Below are 16,585 nucleotides of genomic sequence, written 5' to 3'. Positions count from 1 at the left end.
CCAGATAACATAATACCACGATTAGATAAATTAAAAAAAAGACGTCAATACATATAATGTAGTTATTTTAATGTACATCATATTCATTAGTTTAAGAAATAAACATAGAGACGTGTGAGCATCTTGCTTTGTAACGATCTTTGTTGCGGACTGAAATGGGCGGAGCCAAACGGGAGCATAATCAAGATGGCCACCTTCACTGAAAGGTAAGACAAAGCAGGTCCGCTGTTTCATGGTGAATTTATCATTTGTTTGATTTATTATCAGTGCGCGGGAGGCCAGAGTTTATCGCCGTGGGTACACACTTAGTAAGCGTGTCGGCAAACTTCACTGTGTCCGGGTTTGACGGCCGCTAGCGGAGCAAATCATTCTGGGAAAGTCGAGATCAATTGAATTAGCGGCTTGACGGGCTGCCTGCAACGTTGACCGATGTCAGCGAGATTAGCACCAAACCCTAATCTAAAGAGGTAATTAACAAACACCCTGATAGCAGGCAATAGGGCTTTAGTCTGTCTGTAAAAGACTGATGCGTCGTTGTAGTCAGATGAACAATTGGTGCCTGTTTTTTGACGTATTTTATCCAGATTTCCGAGTGAATGCTAGCTAACTTTAGCCCACATTAGCTGGTACGTTAGCTAGCTAATGCTGTCTTCTGGCATTACTTAAAACCCATTATCACATCACCCGGCTTTGACAGGAGTATGAAGGCTGGGAATACCCTTTAACATGTACGATCGGACTCTAATGAAACAGGATGCTTTTTTTAAAAAAAAAAGGTTAACATGAGCGCACTGTGCAGCTGCAGCAGGATGAGGAAACGGGAAATGGTTTAACATTTAACCACCACTGAGAGATCAAAGTCCGGGTGTGTTCAGTACAAGCTCCTGCATACGTGCAGTAATTTATCTGGGGTACTCTTGGGTGATCACATGGGCATCGCATAACCAAATGTGATTAAATGAATGGGAGAGGTGACTGGTTGTTGCCTTAACGAGCTTAAGTTCAGGTTTTCTGTGATTTTTTTCTTGTGTAGGATGGCGCCTGTCTTGGTGCTGTGGCTGGCTGTGTGTCTCAGTGGGACATGGGCTGTGGACAGGGGCAACTTCAAGACCTGTGACCAGAGTGCCTTCTGCAAGTGAGTGCCCGATAGAGAAATATAACACTTTAGTGTCCTCAAAGAAAAGCATATTATTTATCACTGTTGTCATTAAATGTAAAACAGGCGTCAGCGAGCGTTGAAGCCTGGTGAGTCTCCCTATCGAGCCCTGCTGGAGACCATGGAGCTGACCAACACCAGACTCACCCTGCAGCTCATCAATGACAACAACAAGGTAAATCCCATACAGAGAGGCGGTTCACATTGGGGAAATTATGTCTGCCACAGGCAAAAGGAACAAACTTCTTAACATCAGGTCTTGTAGGTCTACTTCACTTCGCAGCATATCGGCCTCTCTGCTTAATAAAAGTTCTGTGAAAATGCTCGTGCTGTTATGAAAGCATTCATTATGGTATCAAAACCAAATGTAATGCTGGAAAACCTGCCACCCTCTGTTTTAGTGTTTGTGAGATGATAATGAAATTCCTCTGTATCTCCCTCTCACCCCTCTCGCTCTCCGCCTTTGCCTCTCAGGTGCGCTTGCTGCTCGAGCTCTACCGTCTCCAGGGAAACATGACGAGGGTGAAGATTAACGAGCTGAAGCCGCTGAAGCCTCGCTATGAGGTCCCAGACGTGCTCATCAGGGAGCCACCTACTGAGCCGTAAGTCTCCCGAGGGTGTTGCTGACTGTGTGGGGTGGTTGGGTGGATGCGTGGGTGTGGATTTTGATTCTACAGACTCGAGTCCGAGTGAAAAAGCAAAATGTACTCTCCTCATCTGCAGCCCTGCCAGTTGCATGTGACAATTTTATTTATTTAGCCCAAAATGAGGAATGTGTTCTATACCCTATATTATCTTAGCAAAAACTCCTCCATGAGTAACAGTGGTGGGATCCCTCTTCCAGGATCGACAGATTTACAATGTTTTTTTTATGTTTAAGTAGACAGAGTAACAGATACAGAGACATGAGATATGGACAAAGAAAACGGTAATATAGGCTCTTTTTTCAGTGAAGACATTTTGTTACAGTGGGAAAATCACAGAAGTAAATTTAAATGACAAAAACACCTGTGCTTTGTCTACTGTGAAAAAGTAACGCCTAAATATCGAAGAAAGCTTAAACCTTTGTGTGTTGTGCTGTGGGAGGAGTGTACCCACGTTGCATAAGCTGAAATGGTAGAACTAATGCTCTGAATATAAATCCCTCCAGTGAAACAAAAGAGCCAGCCTTTTCAGATAATTGCTCTCTGGCTTCATCATCTCATTTCAAATGTTCAACCTTGAAGTTGAGTTTGTCTTCACTAAGATTTATTAAGGGCAGCCTACAGCATTTTGAAGCTTGGAGCAGATAGGTGATAATGTAGGTCTTCAGTTTTTGTCATTGCTCTTCCTTTTCTAAACCAAATCCTCTCTTCAACTTCCTCTCTCTGCCTCAGCCTGTCTCTCTTGTCTCAGGACGAGAACGGGGTGGTGCTGTCTCTCGGGGCGGAGTCTCAGAGGGTCATCGTCAGCGCCCGGCCCTTCCGACTGGACATCATGGAAGGGCGAGACGTGCTGATGTCGCTGAACTCGCGCGGCCTGCTGGCATTTGAGCACCTGAGGATGCGCAAGGACACGTGAGAAACCGTGCATGCACACACACGTTTGCAAATGCCAGCGCTCTCTTTTAATCCACGTCCTCACTCAGTGGATGATTTCTATTTTTGTTCCCATGAAATGGTTTGTTTTTTGAGTATTGTCTCTGACTCGTTGTTCTGTCCTCTTCTCCCTATCATCCTAGTTTCTCCTATAAAGTAACTAGCACAGTGGCTAGCGTGTGGGATAATATCAAGAGGGTATTCTCTAGGTAAAGACCCTTAAGATTTGTAAGTGTGTATTCTGTTCCTTGTGCTAATGCTGCCAATAGTGACAAAAAAATATAGAGACTCCCATCACACCAAGCAGAGTGTTTACCCTCAAATAAATGTGACTGAGAGTGAGAGAGGGGTGTGGGTGAGTGTGTGCATGTCGGTGTTTAATTCGACCGAGAATTAAGGGCTCAGAACAGCCCCCTATTATCATCCTCATGCTTTCAAAGCGTCATTCAAACAATAAAAGCCACAAAAAGGATGCTGATTTTTGGTCTAATTTCATGAAACAAAGACAAAATCATCCTGATTATGAAAAAAAACACATTGACCTGAATGATGTGGGGTCTGCTGTGCCTACCAGTGATTTTAACTGTGCGTCACTGTTTTGTCAAATCAGTGTCCAATTAACTAAATTACCCTATGTAGAGTGTTGCTGCAGCAGATCTAACAGAGCAACTGCATGACTGACAGACTGTTTCCTGACCAGTTATGTTAAATGAAGTAATTTGCCACGCTTGCTCAGTTTAGAGTGAGAGCTAACTGCAGTAGATGACAAATAACGCTAGACTGGTTTAGAACACACACAAAGCTTTTCTATAATTACACACACACGTAGTCTGTGTCCCGATAGTTAGTGCCTTAGTTTCAGATGATGCAGCCTAGTCCCCAAACCCAACAGCAACAGCTGTCTTTGTGGTTACGCTTCAGTCTGCATTTCACTTTTAGGGGAAAGGATTCTCTAAATTGGGGACATTTTCTGCAGGTTTTCTGGGACAGTGCTTCTTTTGAGCGCTAAAGCTTCACGCTCATTACTGTGGAAGAACCGCTTTTTCAAGCGCCTTCCTCATTGTTGTGTTTGTGGTGTGACAGGGCTGCACTAATGTATAAACTGTGGTTGCATTTGAAGATGGAGGCTGAATTCTTGAGTAGTTTTAATGACTCATTCTGCACAGTAACAAATAATCATATTGAGACCAAACTGAAAGCATTTGCTGGACAAAATATCTGCAGATTTGGTTGCCAGGTTTTTTTGTCTTACAGATACACTGTACTGAGTGTCAGTACTGATCTATCATCTGTTAGTGTTCACATTGTGGTCTGCAGGTGTTTGGAAAAAGTCAGTCTACCTGCTATATTGACAGATGACAGGAGGAAGTCCGATTTTACTTGTCAGAATCTGTTTGCAGTTGTTGGACAGTTCTACTGCATATATTAAAGGGAAAAGTTGTTAAAGCCTTTTGTGGCTTCAGAGGGAGCTGTGCAAAATCTGATTAAAAATTGCCTCCTATGATGTCACTTGAGTCAGTTTCAGCCTGGGCTGAAGACCACAAGAGTGAGGATGGGGGAAAGAAATCAGAGAGTGTAGTTAGAAAGTAAAAAGATTACCAGGCCTCTGTATCCCTCCCTATTCATCTGTAATGGGGCCTAACGGCTTAAAGCTACATTATTGCTATTTGCACAACACACCTCGACCTCCGGCTGAACTGTTGGTGGCTGAGTTGCATTATGGGTAACGTAGGCGCCAGGTTTTACAAGGAAGAAGAATATATGGAATAAAAAAAAAAAAGATCTCGTTCTGCTGTATCAATTTTGATCCTTTTGAAAAAAAATAGTTATGACTCTACCAGTGTTACAGCAGTGCAATGCTAGATCAATGGAGTGCTCTTTTGGGTATTTAGAAATTGCTATTTGTCTTTAAGTTAGCTGTACATGCTCTCAACTCATCCCAAGAATCCCGCGCATAGAAGTCTCTGAAAATGTGAACATGACATAACAGGCTTTCAAAGCACATTTTTTGCACCATTGCTTCCTTGGGGGTCTTTGGTGCAATGTCATGGCCTCAATCCAGGGGATCTACTGGGTAACAGTTAGCTCTGTAAGGAGCCTTGTGGGTGTTACATGCTGCAGCCTCTAGAGGTCCTGTCCCATAATGCCTAGCTTGAAATAGCCACAACGTAGGGAGTTGCTCGGTCCCTTTTGTCATTAAGTCATTCAACGCCACGTAGAGTATTTGTTAGTTGTCTTCATGGAGTCAGGAGGCATTCACCAACCTCCCTGTTCGTATGTCCCTTTCCTTTTACCATAGATTAATTTTACCCTCATTTCTTGTCATTCTTTATAAGATAACACGATAGCACACAAAGTGACACATCTTTCTTTTTCTCACATCCCTTCCTACACCCTTCCGTCCGTACTTCATGCCATGGAGCAGTCAGGCAGACCCAGAGGCCGAGAAGAAAGAGGAAGGTGATCCGGCAAGCCAGGCCGAGGTACTGCACACTAAAACACACTTTCTAGTCCTCTACCCCTGTTTTTTTATTTGTTAAACAAACCATTTTTACGCTGTCTCAGCTCACAGATCTTCTCTTGTAAATTACGCTACTGTTCTCCCTGTTTGTCTGCCAGGCAGCAAATGAAGAGGAAGAGAAAGTAGAAGACGGGATGTGGGAGGAAACCTTTAAATCGCACTCTGACAGCAAATCTAATGGTAAGTCCCGCTTATATTTTCAGTTATAGTTAATTTTAGCTCAATTACCAGTGTATCTGCATGTGTGTAGTATGTTAACTGAAGTATTGGATGTAAACGGTGATGATTCAATTCAATTAAATTTTATTTGTATAGCCCAATATCACAACAGAGTGTCTCATAGTGCACTGAAATAAACAAGTGTAAGCGAACAAACAATCTAATAAAGAGTCCAGCAGTCGATGAGGCCAATGGATCGGTCCGATGGATCAGTCCGAGGCATCACCTGCCCTTTATGATCCTCCTTCTTCGGGAAGGAAAAACTCAAAAAACCCAGTGGGAAAAGAGAAACCTCCGGGAGCACCACAGTGAAGGAGAGATCCAGCTCCCAAGGACGGACAGGCTGTAGCCTTGGACAGACGCACATCCATTGGCTGGTGGAGAACCACATCAGCGGGGCCAGGACCAGGATCCATAGGAACCAGGGAACCACATCAGCAGAACCAGGACCAGGATCCACAGGAACCAGAGAACCACATCAGCGGGACCGGGACCAGGACCCACAGGGACCAGGACCCACAGGAACCAGAGAACCACATCAGCAGGGCCAGGACCAGGATCCACAGGATCCACAGGAACCTGAGAGATGAGAAAGCACAGAAACGCTCCGGGGAAGATAGCAAGTTAGAGGCAGACATTTGGCTGACATGAGACATAACGATGGAGAGGAAGAGGAGGATAGAGAATAGAGGAGCTCAGTGCACCATAGGAGTCCCCCGGCAGTCTGAGCCTATAGCAGCATAACTAGGGGCTGGTCTAAGGCCTGATCCAACCCTTAAATATATGCTTTGTCAAAAAGGAAGGTTTTTAGTCTACTCTTAAATGTAGAGAGGGTGTCTGCCCCCCGAACCCAAACTGGAACGAGATTCCACAGGAGAGGAGCCTGATAGCTGAAAGCTCTGCCTCCTGAACTACTTTTGGAGACTTTGGGAACCACCAGTAGACCTGCATTCTGGGAGCGCAGTGCTCTAGTGGGGTAGTACGGTACTATAAGCTCTTTAAGATATGATGGGGCCTGACCCTTAAGAGCCTTGTAGGTGAGGAGGATTTTAAACTCTTTTCTAGATTTTACTGGAAGCCAATGAAGAGAAGCCAGTACAGGAGAAATGTGGTCTCTTCTTTTAGTTCTCGTCAGAACACGAGCAGCAGCGTTCTGGACCAACTGGAGAGTCTTTAACGACTTATTGGGGCAGCCTGATAATAAAGAGTTCCAATAGTCCAACCTAGAAGTGACAAATGCATGGACCAATTTTTCTGCATCATCAGTGGATATGATGGGCCTGATTTTGGCAATATTACGTAGATGGAAAAAGGCAGTTCTAGAAATCTGTTTAATGTGGGAGTTAAAGGACAAATCCTGATCAAATAAGACTCCCAGATTCCTCACAGTGGAGCTGGAGGCCAGATTAATGCCGTCCAGAGCAGTTAAGGTAGTGGAAAAGCTGTCTCTGAGGTGTCTGGGGCCAAGCAAAATAACTTCAGTTTTATCTGAATTTAGCAGCAGAAAGTTGCTGCTCATCCAGGACTTTATGTCCTTAAGGCAGATTTGAAGTTTAACCAACTGATTGGGTTCATCTGGCTTTATTGATAAATATAATTGTGTATCATCTGCATAACAGTGGAAATGAATGGAGTGCTTCCTGATAATATTACCAAGAGGAAGCATATATAAGATAAAGAGTATTGGTCCAAGCACTGAGCCTTGTGGAACTCCATGTCTAACCTTAGTGTGGACAGAGGATTCGTTATTAATATGTACAAACTGAAATCGATGATGTATTTGGTGTTAACTGACTTTCTCTGTGTTTTGCCTCCTAATTGAAAACTGGTCGTTCTTCACTTGCAGGTCCATCTGCCATTAGTTTAGACTTTTCGTTGCCGGGGGTTGAGCATGTTTACGGCATCCCAGAACACGCAGATACCCTCAGACTGAAAACAACAGAGTAAGTGTCACATTCCACATACAAAATGAAGATGGAGTTTGAATTCTCTGTTACATTGGGTGGCACATGCACTATTGCCGGTGTAGTGATGCCTGAGTGTGTATGTGTGTGTGTTTTCTGTTTCAGTAATGGAGATCCGTACCGGCTTTACAACCTGGATGTGTTCCAGTACGAGCTGTTTAACCCTATGGCCCTTTACGGCGCTGTCCCAGTCATGTTGGCCCACAATGCCCAGCGGACCACAGGCATCTTCTGGCTCAATGCTGCTGAGACCTGGGTGGATATCAGCTCCAACACAGCTGGAAAGGTATGTCCCTTGTTCTTACGTTGCCAGTGGAGAACAAAAGCCCAGCGCTTCACTCAACCACTTTTGTCTCTCTTCAGACTGTGTTTGGGAAAATGCTGGATTATGTGCAGGGATCCAGCGAGACACCGCAGACAGATGTGCGTTGGATCTCTGAAAGCGGCATCATCGACGTCTTCATTATGCTTGGACCAACGGCCAAAGACATCTTCTCTCAGTATGCCTCCCTCACAGGTAGGAAGATGGACAAGTGACTGCTCTCATGAACATTTAGTGTCAGGACTCAGGGTGCCTCCACAAGTATCATCATCATCATCTCCTCTCAATGCATGTTCTGAATGCTAATGTTAATGTCACGCACTGCAGGAAAAGTAAGTTTAGAGCATAGAGTTACTTTGGTTTGATTACATTTGACTCTCGCGTAAAAGAAAATGTTGTTAAATTAAAACAAAGGCTAACAAACAAAGGCCAATTGTTCTATATGGTCTCTTTTTGTCGACCAAAAGGCAACAGTCTTTTCTGCTAAATGCTAACCCATCTCTCGCATCACATATTTATAAATTTGTTTGTCTTAAAGAAATTGTCTTCATTATAAGAGATCCTTCATGACTTGTTCATCTGCAGAGGACCTGTAATATTGCCACATTTTTTTTCAATTAGATCAGACACCAAATTATGTTTAATGCAGAGATTCAAGAACTGTGACTTTATGAAAAGACACAATTCATTAATTAATTTAGACCCTGCTTTTTTTTTCTTTTTTTTTTTACCTACACCAAGTTTTTAATTATGAACATAATTTAGAATTTGGACATGTTTTCCCGGCTGACACCAGTAAGGATGGCTCTGTGTAGCCCAGCAAAAGATCTGCATTTGATTGACCTCCTCACGTCGTCTCACAGGCACACAGGCCTTCCCTCCGCTGGCTTCTCTGGCCTACCACCAGTGCCGCTGGAACTACAATGACCAGGAAGACGTGCAGACGGTGGATGCGGGCTTTGATGAGCACGACATCCCTTATGACTTTATCTGGCTTGACATCGAGCACACCGATGGCAAGCGCTACTTTACCTGGGATCCACACAAGTTTGCAACACCAAAGGAAATGCTGCAGGGTCTCGTGGACAAGAAACGCAAGGTACAGATGAGAAATAAACCAAAATCAATATTATTTTGCCTGAAGTTCTCCATTGCCCGTTCTCCTGCCTCCCGTCTCACTTTACCGCAAATCTCATTGAAGTAAAATAACTGCATGGAACTATTTTTCACACTTTTTATGCTTTTTTTTATTAGATGGTGGCCATTGTAGACCCTCATATCAAAGTAGACAGCAACTACAAAATCCATAATGAAATCCGCTCTCGGGGTTTCTACATCAAGAATAAAGATGGTGGAGACTACGAGGGCTGGTGCTGGCCTGGTAAGAGACTGACAACTCAACATAAATCACACTAAAATGTATAGAAAATGCATTTGTGACTATACTGTATGAACTGGACCTTCAGCCAGCGTGCAGAGACTACAATGATTACAATGTTTCTCTCACACTCCTTCCGGCCTGATGTCCTGTAGGTAGTGCCGGATATCCAGACTTCACCCGTGCTGACATGAGGGCCTGGTGGGCCAGCATGTTCGCCTACGATCAGTATGAGGTGAGTTTCGAGGACTAATCTGCAACTACAAGTGCAAGAAAGATGCTGAGGATTTAGCTTTTTGGCTGTTGCTTAAAAGGATAATGATTGAAGAACACTCACACTGATGGGCATGACACTGGATCCCTTAACTGGGGAAATGTCACCCAGAGCCATTAGCGTCTTCTCACTTGGGAGCTGCCAACTTCAACCCCAGTTTTCTTCCAGCAGCGACTTTATTTGTAATTTCTGCGTCCAGATTTATCAGCTGTTTTTATTTAGTTAAAATATTTCCGTTATATGGTCGTTCTGGCCTTGAGACTTACACAATCTCTGTCCCTTCTCCAGGGTTCCATGGAGAACCTGTATACATGGAATGACATGAATGAGCCATCGGTCTTTAATGGGCCGGAGGTCACAATGCACAAGGATGCAAAGCACGGAGATTGGGAGCACCGTGACGTGCACAATCTGTATGGTTTCTATGTGGTGAGTGCACACAATTCATTGAAGAACTGAACTCTCTGCTAAGTATTTCTCTAAGTTATGAGCGTGGGCCACCGTAGCTGATTTATGGGTGAAAATGACGAGACCTTGCAGACAACAGTAGGGCACAGCGCTAAACACAAGTCATTGTGTTGGCAAAATAAAATGACCCACAGCCGCTAAACGTTTGCAGCTTCGGACAGGTGAAGATCTATAATTATACTTGATATTTGATTAGACTGTGAAGCTGATAAATTGCTTTGAAAGAGAACAAAAATATGCTCTAAAATGCAGATGATGTGGGTAAAAATACCTCGTCTGTTCCACTGATTATCCTGTGTACGACCTGCAGCAAATGGCCACAGCGGAGGGTCAGATCCAGAGGTCGGGGGGAGTCGAGCGACCATTTGTCCTCACCAGAGCGTTCTTTGCTGGGTCACAGCGCTACGGTAAGCCCTTTAGGTCCTAAAGGAAATTAAAACAAAGGCCATTACACTGTAACCATAGTGTGTGTTGTATTGATGAAGCGTTTAGCCCTCCTCAAACAGTGTTTGGTTTAAGTGCTAGAAACCCTTTGTGCTTGTGTGTCTGTAGGTGCTGTGTGGACCGGAGATAATGCTGCTGAGTGGGACCATCTGAAGATCTCTATCCCCATGTGTCTGAGCCTTGGCCTGGTCGGAATCTCCTTCTGTGGTGGTGAGTATTATCAGGCTTTAGGGCAGAAACGTGGTCCACACAAGTACAAGAACACAAATGACAACTCCTGGCCCAGCTGGCACAAACATGCGCTCCCCGTGAACATACTCGACGTGCGGTCTTAAGCACATAAGCTAATATTGAGCTAATCGGAGCGTTTCCATGACTACAGTAGTAAAACAAACATTTCATCTGTGGAGGAACGTGCCCTGCTGGGCTTGCAGCACTGAAGGAAGAAAAAGAGAGGGTATGTGTCTAAATGAAGAGGTAACAAAGTGTGAGGTAAATATGTCGATGGAGCGTTAAAGCTTTAAATTTGTTGTTCATTTCAGTGGTAGTGAATGAGACCGAAGGGCTCAGCTTACTCCTGTTGTTTTATGCTGTGGACTGCAGCTTTGCCATTTTGTGACTATTTTCAGGTGACACACTCCAAAACACCACAACATGTGAAATAGATTTTGTGTAGCTCAAAGTGTCTGTGTTCGCATTCTTGTATGGATTATGTTTTTCGCCCTCACATTCTGCTGTTACACTGCTAGTTTGTACTTTTGGTCAACATCAACTGAGCAACAAAACATTATGAAAACTATTAGAATTGCTGTATTGTCGTCAGTGTTTTTGTTTTTAAAGTTTACAACAATTTTACATTGCGATTTATACAATGTGGACTTTAATGTTGTTGTGAGCGTAGTAAAGCAGCTCGTACCAAAACCTCCAGGAAACTGTAATTCCTCTTGATTGTATTTTGTTAATATTGAACATTATTTTACACACCAGTGGATACTAGTTTAGAATATATATTCTGTTCCGGCTTGTCAGACATTTTGATGCAATAAACTGGTGAAAACAAGACACTGTGAAATGGAGGTAGCAGATTGTTTTTTTTTTTTTTTTTTAAGAGTTTACATTTAACTATAATGAATGGTTTTTCAACTTAATGCTAATTTGCTCCTTTAAAATGCCACATACTTAAAAACAGTGAAGCAGGACTGTGATACTAAAACTGTTTTTTGAGGGGAAAGTAATGCATCCTTTAAAATCAGTGCTCTGAAAATAATTGGACTTGGATACAGATCTCCCCAGAGTGTTTAACGTTGTCATGGAAACGTGCACCGATATGACTGCATGAGGTGTTACCATGGTGACAGCACAGGTTACCTGGGTAATGATGTGATATGGGTATGAAACTCAAAGTGGGGATCAGATCGAGTGTTTTATGTTATTGCATCTCCATTAAATAAAGTTGATTTAGTATAGAAATGGTATAGAAGCCGTGAAAATTAAAGATCTGGAGACAGTTTATGGCTCTTTTGTGTCCCCGAGACATTTTATTTACATTGAGCTCTGACCTGACGCTAACATGGACTCCCATCTGTCTCGTAGCTGACGTCGGTGGTTTCTTCAAGTCTCCGAACACTGAGCTGTTGGTGCGTTGGTACCAGACGGGGGCGTACCAGCCGTTCTTCAGGGCCCACGCCCACCTGGACACGCCCCGCCGTGAGCCCTGGCTGTTTGGCCCAGAAAACACCGCTCTGATCCGTGACGCAGTGCGCCAGCGCTACACTCTCCTGCCCTACTGGTACCAGCAGTTCTACACCGCACATCGCACCGGGCAGCCCGTCATGAGGTGAGGGCAGGGTGGGAAATGCTGACTGTGTCTTTGTCTCTTTCATGTTGTCTTACCTGTCTGTAGTTACAAAATCCCCACCAACATGGGATGAATTTAATAGGCATATATTTTTGCTCTAATTTATTATTTAAAAACAAAGACTAAAGATTAAACGGCCAAACATAATTTGGAAAATAATCAACCTAATACATTTTTGATAGATGCTCCACAGACAGTGAATATCAGTGTCATGTAATCACACATTACAGCAGTGCACTACAGAACAGAACTGTGCATTATTTACCTAATACAGAGAAAAGGAAATTCAAAACGTGTGTCCCCTAATCTGAATTTTAAAATACATTGTGTTGTTGGTTTGAATTCACTGCAGATTTACCTTTTTTATGTGCTTTGATGCAGATTGTGAAAACGTGTTACTGAGCTCTGCTCACATGTGTTTCTCTGTCACAGACCTCTGTGGGTGGAGTATCCTCAGGATCCTGCTACTTTCGCTCTGGATGACGAGTTTTTGATCGGTGAGATGAGAAACATCAGGACTTAAATGTTTTCTTCTGCCTAGTTCGTGTCATCACACAGATGCAAAACACATGAAAGAAATATAGGAATGCATAGGAGAGCATGGTGGAAGCCAGTAATTACTTGTATGTAAAACTACACCCAAAACCATACAAAAGATGAAATGTAAACATGAAATCAGGAAAACAAAGTTTGATCAGATTCACTAAATGCAGAATCTCCACAGTTCAGTTGTTCAAATCTGTTCCCACAAATAACTGTCATGTGTTGCGTACCTGTAGTCCTCATACAAGAGGACAAACCAGAATAAAAGCTTGAGTTGTCACAGTAAGGCAGACGTGTATCCGATCTGCTGACACTACTAAACTCTGCTGCAGGCAGAGACTTGTTGGTGCACCCCGTTACTGAGGAGGGAGCCAGGGGAGTCACCGCCTACCTGCCTGGAAAAGACGAGGTAAGAGGAAGAAGCACAGACGCTTGAACACAATCTTACAGTTACTGCATCTTTCTGGTGTTAAACAAATATATGTGGTGTTCTGTTTAGAAAAGGGCACAAAGAAACTTGTTCTTAACCTGTGTGTGTTCCTCAGGTTTGGTTTGACGTCCACACCTTCCAGAAGCACAATGGAGCCCAGAACCTTTACATCCCCGTCACCATTAGCTCTGTAAGACACCCACAGATGTACACAGTACTCCCACAACGCAACACATGTTTAATAAATGGTTTCTGCTACATGTCGAGATCCTCCACATTCATTTATTGGTTAATACTTCCTCTGGTTTTTTATTAAGGAGCTTTTTCTGTCTTCTTTTCAGATCCCCGTGTTCCAGCGCGGCGGGTCCATTATTCCCCGGAAGCTTCGAGTTCGCAGGTCCTCCACCTGCATGGAGCACGATCCCTACACTTTATATGTGGCTCTTAACCCCCAGGTATCTTGTCTGTATGGAGCCTTATGACATCCACAAGACAAACCTGACTTTTTTTTGTGTGTGTCAAGTGACATTGTCATTCTTTGAAGTTTTGACCTTTTGTCTGACAGCGAACTGCAGAGGGTGAGCTCTACATAGACGATGGCCACACTTTCAACTATGACAAGGAGTTCATCCACAGGAGGCTCTCCTACGCCAACAACATCCTCTCTTCTGTGTGAGTGAATACTTTCTCAGATTCACATCAGTAGAAAACTCTGCCTCTCTTCACTTTAAAAATAGACTTAGATGTTTCAAACAATCATTACAAGTGCGTCTTGACAGGCAATACAGTAGAAACTTCATCTGATAAAAGCAAAGGAAAACGCCAACACTAAGGGTGGTTTATAATTTTTGTATTCCACAACTTCTTAAATGTTTAACCCACGTCTCTGTTTGGTCGACAGTAACCTGGCTCCAGAGGCCCAGTTCTCCACCCGCTCCTGGATTGAACGCATCGTCATACTGGGAGCCAGTAAGCCCAGCAAGGTTACCCTTAAGACTGCTGGTGAGTACCACATACAGCATTTCTCTCCGGTATAATTCTCATTGGCAGGTTCATTTCAAGTTATAACCTGCATGATGCTTAAACGAATCTGTTGAAATACTTGTAGCTACTTCAGCAGGTTTTATTCCTCGTTTTTTTTGTGCACTTCAGACAGACGTTTGGGGTGAAGTGTGAACAGCTGTTTATGAAATGGTTGTGAGGTTGTCTGCGGTCGTGCTTCAAAACCAGTTAAATGTTTGCTGGGAGAAACCGAGTGCAAAGGTTTTCCTGGAGATGGCTGTTTTCTTACTGTCAGCCAATTGGATTGCATCCTCAGGAGCACAAAGATCTTATTATCCCATGTTTTTTGTTGTTTTTTTTAAAGATGATCCGTTTGGCTAAATGAGATTTTGCTAGCCCTGTTTCTCTAATATTGTCTGTCTTCCTGTTTTGCAGATGGTCAGGAAAGCCAGCTAGAGTTTGAGTTTGACGCCTCCATGTCGGTGTTGACGCTCCGCAAGCCCAGCATGAACGCAGGGGAGGACTGGACTGTGGCGCTTCAATAACCATGGCGACGGTGGAGGACGAAACAAATGAGCTTGACTGAACGGAGAGAGAGAAAACGGACACAAGGCACTGATGCTCACTACGACTAACTGAAGCAAGACAACAGGATGGCCACCATAGAAAATAACGGACGTGAACACACACACTGACACATTGACACAGTTTATCCCTACACACACACACATACATACACACACACACACATAATTACATGTAGACCTGTTAGTCGAACTGACCTCCATAACGTCTCTGCCATTTCCCTCTTGTGTTCAGACACACTGATATACCTAACAAAAAAAGTGTTGGTGCCAGATAGATATTTGGGGTTAAGAAAGAAAACATTTCAGGCACTTTTTTTTTTTTTTCTTCATTTGTTTTTGTTGGGGTTTTTTTATCGTCCATTTGGTTGTCCATCCAGTTTGCCTCAGAAGAAAAGATCACTGTTGGAGATTGTTGGCTATTTAAAATGAAGTCTCACATTCAAAGCACACATGCTCCACCTGCTGGTGATTCCCTCGGTCTCTTTCTGACTTGATAATCTTCATTCATTCCATCCCTCTTTCAAACCAAGCACTTCTTCAGTCAGCTAAGAGCTCCACCTTCCTCACTTGCCCCATTTCATATATTTGGGGAGGGCTTGCCAACAATCAGCTGTGTGCTTTTCGACTTCTTGGCCTGTTCATTCTTGTAGTCATTCTTCAGCCTCCCTGAATTCATCAGGTGTGGGTTTGTGCACACAGAAATTAATCATAATCAGGTCGTTAAACTGCTGCACATTGAGGGGATTTTCAGCTGTTCTTTTGAACAAACTTGGCGATTAGGAATCGCTTCAGGGGACTGAACCACCGATGTTTGTGAATCATCCTGTTGCTTTCCTTGTTTTATTGAGTTCTTTTTTTCCAACGTTTACTAGATTATTTTTAATGCACTTGAGGAAGCGTGAGAGCTAAAAAGTTGTTTAGATTATCATGTGTTACTAGATGTCAGGACCATCCAGGATGTCCAGTGTGTCATTTGGGTCTTACTGAGCAGGTCAAATCTAATCCTTGAAATATACATTTCCTCTTACTTACTACTAAAATACTAATACTAAAATAAATCCTAAATGCACTCTGAGCATTCAAAAATATTCAAATGTTTCACTGGAGACTCTGGATTGGGCCCTGATGAGTCAAATCCTCTGACCTTTTAGGAGTTTTGTTGTTCTATTTGTCTCTTGATTGTTTTTATGATCATAAATGTACATGTTGCTACAGTTTTGTTGGCGATGGCTTGAATTGGTGGAAACAGATGTGAAGGAACAGACTTGAGCTGTCAATCAAAGTTGTCAGATGTACTCTAAAAGATGAGACCAAGTGATAATAAAGTTGACCAAATGTAAAAAGTCCCTGGTTTTTATTGAATCAAGTTAAGAGACTTATTTCCTGTCTACATTTATGTAATTTATTGAGACATCTGGTGTTTTTGTGACGAGACATTTTATTTCATGTGCTGTTTCATATTTTCTAAACTCTTATTGTTGGGTGGAATATCACTTTATCATTAGCTAAACCTTAAACTCTACTGAGTTCACAGTTACTCACATGATATAATGTATGCAGCTGTTGGCCAAACAGCATACAATGTTAAGAAAATGACAAAACATGTGTTTTTCAGTTTTTACTTAACATGGAGCAAAAAACCACAAATACACAGCATGCACACACTAACCATTGCCAGCCCTGCTGAAATTATCCACTGATGGGAAAAGACTAAACAAATGATTTAAAACTTTAGCAGACGGTGTCTAACATTAATAGATCAGTGGATCTCCTTTAAACTGCCTTCAAAGCTCCACAGAGCTTATATGTGTTCATGTAGCATAAAACCTGGAGAAACATTTA

At 43.0% G+C, this 16,585-nt stretch overlaps 1 protein-coding gene across 4 annotated transcripts; it reads left to right on the top strand.

Moving 5' to 3' along the window:
• Positions 1 to 176: 176 nt before the first annotated feature.
• Positions 177 to 16,086, top strand: ganabb (glucosidase II alpha subunit b). Of its 4 annotated transcripts, none has more exons than XM_070837400.1 (25): positions 177 to 206; positions 1,034 to 1,135; positions 1,223 to 1,331; positions 1,631 to 1,758; positions 2,533 to 2,712; positions 2,877 to 2,942; positions 5,159 to 5,216; positions 5,353 to 5,434; positions 7,320 to 7,416; positions 7,543 to 7,723; positions 7,801 to 7,954; positions 8,623 to 8,858; positions 9,014 to 9,140; positions 9,293 to 9,372; positions 9,700 to 9,840; positions 10,190 to 10,286; positions 10,432 to 10,533; positions 11,917 to 12,160; positions 12,614 to 12,678; positions 13,057 to 13,133; positions 13,270 to 13,344; positions 13,496 to 13,609; positions 13,720 to 13,826; positions 14,056 to 14,156; positions 14,592 to 16,086. In XM_070837400.1, exons 1-25 carry the CDS (start codon positions 187 to 189, stop codon positions 14,699 to 14,701), a joined length of 2,853 nt encoding a protein of 950 aa, XP_070693501.1. In that variant the 5' UTR covers positions 177 to 186; the 3' UTR covers positions 14,702 to 16,086. The 4 variants fall into 4 exon arrangements, with proteins under 4 accessions (XP_070693501.1, XP_070693502.1, XP_070693500.1 ...); XM_070837401.1 differs by lacking the exon at positions 177 to 206 and adding an exon at positions 373 to 467 and having other exon boundaries at positions 7,834 to 7,954; XM_070837399.1 differs by lacking the exon at positions 177 to 206 and adding an exon at positions 374 to 467.
• Positions 16,087 to 16,585: the final 499 nt, after the last annotated feature.

This window comes from Pempheris klunzingeri, chromosome 9, assembly GCF_042242105.1.
Source record: "Pempheris klunzingeri isolate RE-2024b chromosome 9, fPemKlu1.hap1, whole genome shotgun sequence".
NCBI classification, from domain to species: Eukaryota; Metazoa; Chordata; class Actinopteri; order Acropomatiformes; family Pempheridae; genus Pempheris; species Pempheris klunzingeri.
The sequence above is the reverse complement of the archived record's forward strand: the minus strand, read 5'-3'. Positions and strand labels throughout refer to the sequence as shown.

What these genes read in the sequence shown, in the direction of transcription:
- ganabb (XM_070837399.1), top strand. Translation starts at nt 430, where the DNA reads ATGTCAGCGAGATTAGCACCAAACCCTAATCTAAAGAG. An exon ending in ATCTGTATGGTTTCTATGTG is followed by an intron (nt 9,841 to 10,189) that starts GTGAGTGCACAC and finishes TACGACCTGCAG; the next exon opens with CAAATGGCCACAGCGGAGGG. An exon ending in GGATGACGAGTTTTTGATCG is followed by an intron (nt 12,679 to 13,056) that starts GTGAGATGAGAA and finishes ACTCTGCTGCAG; the next exon opens with GCAGAGACTTGTTGGTGCAC.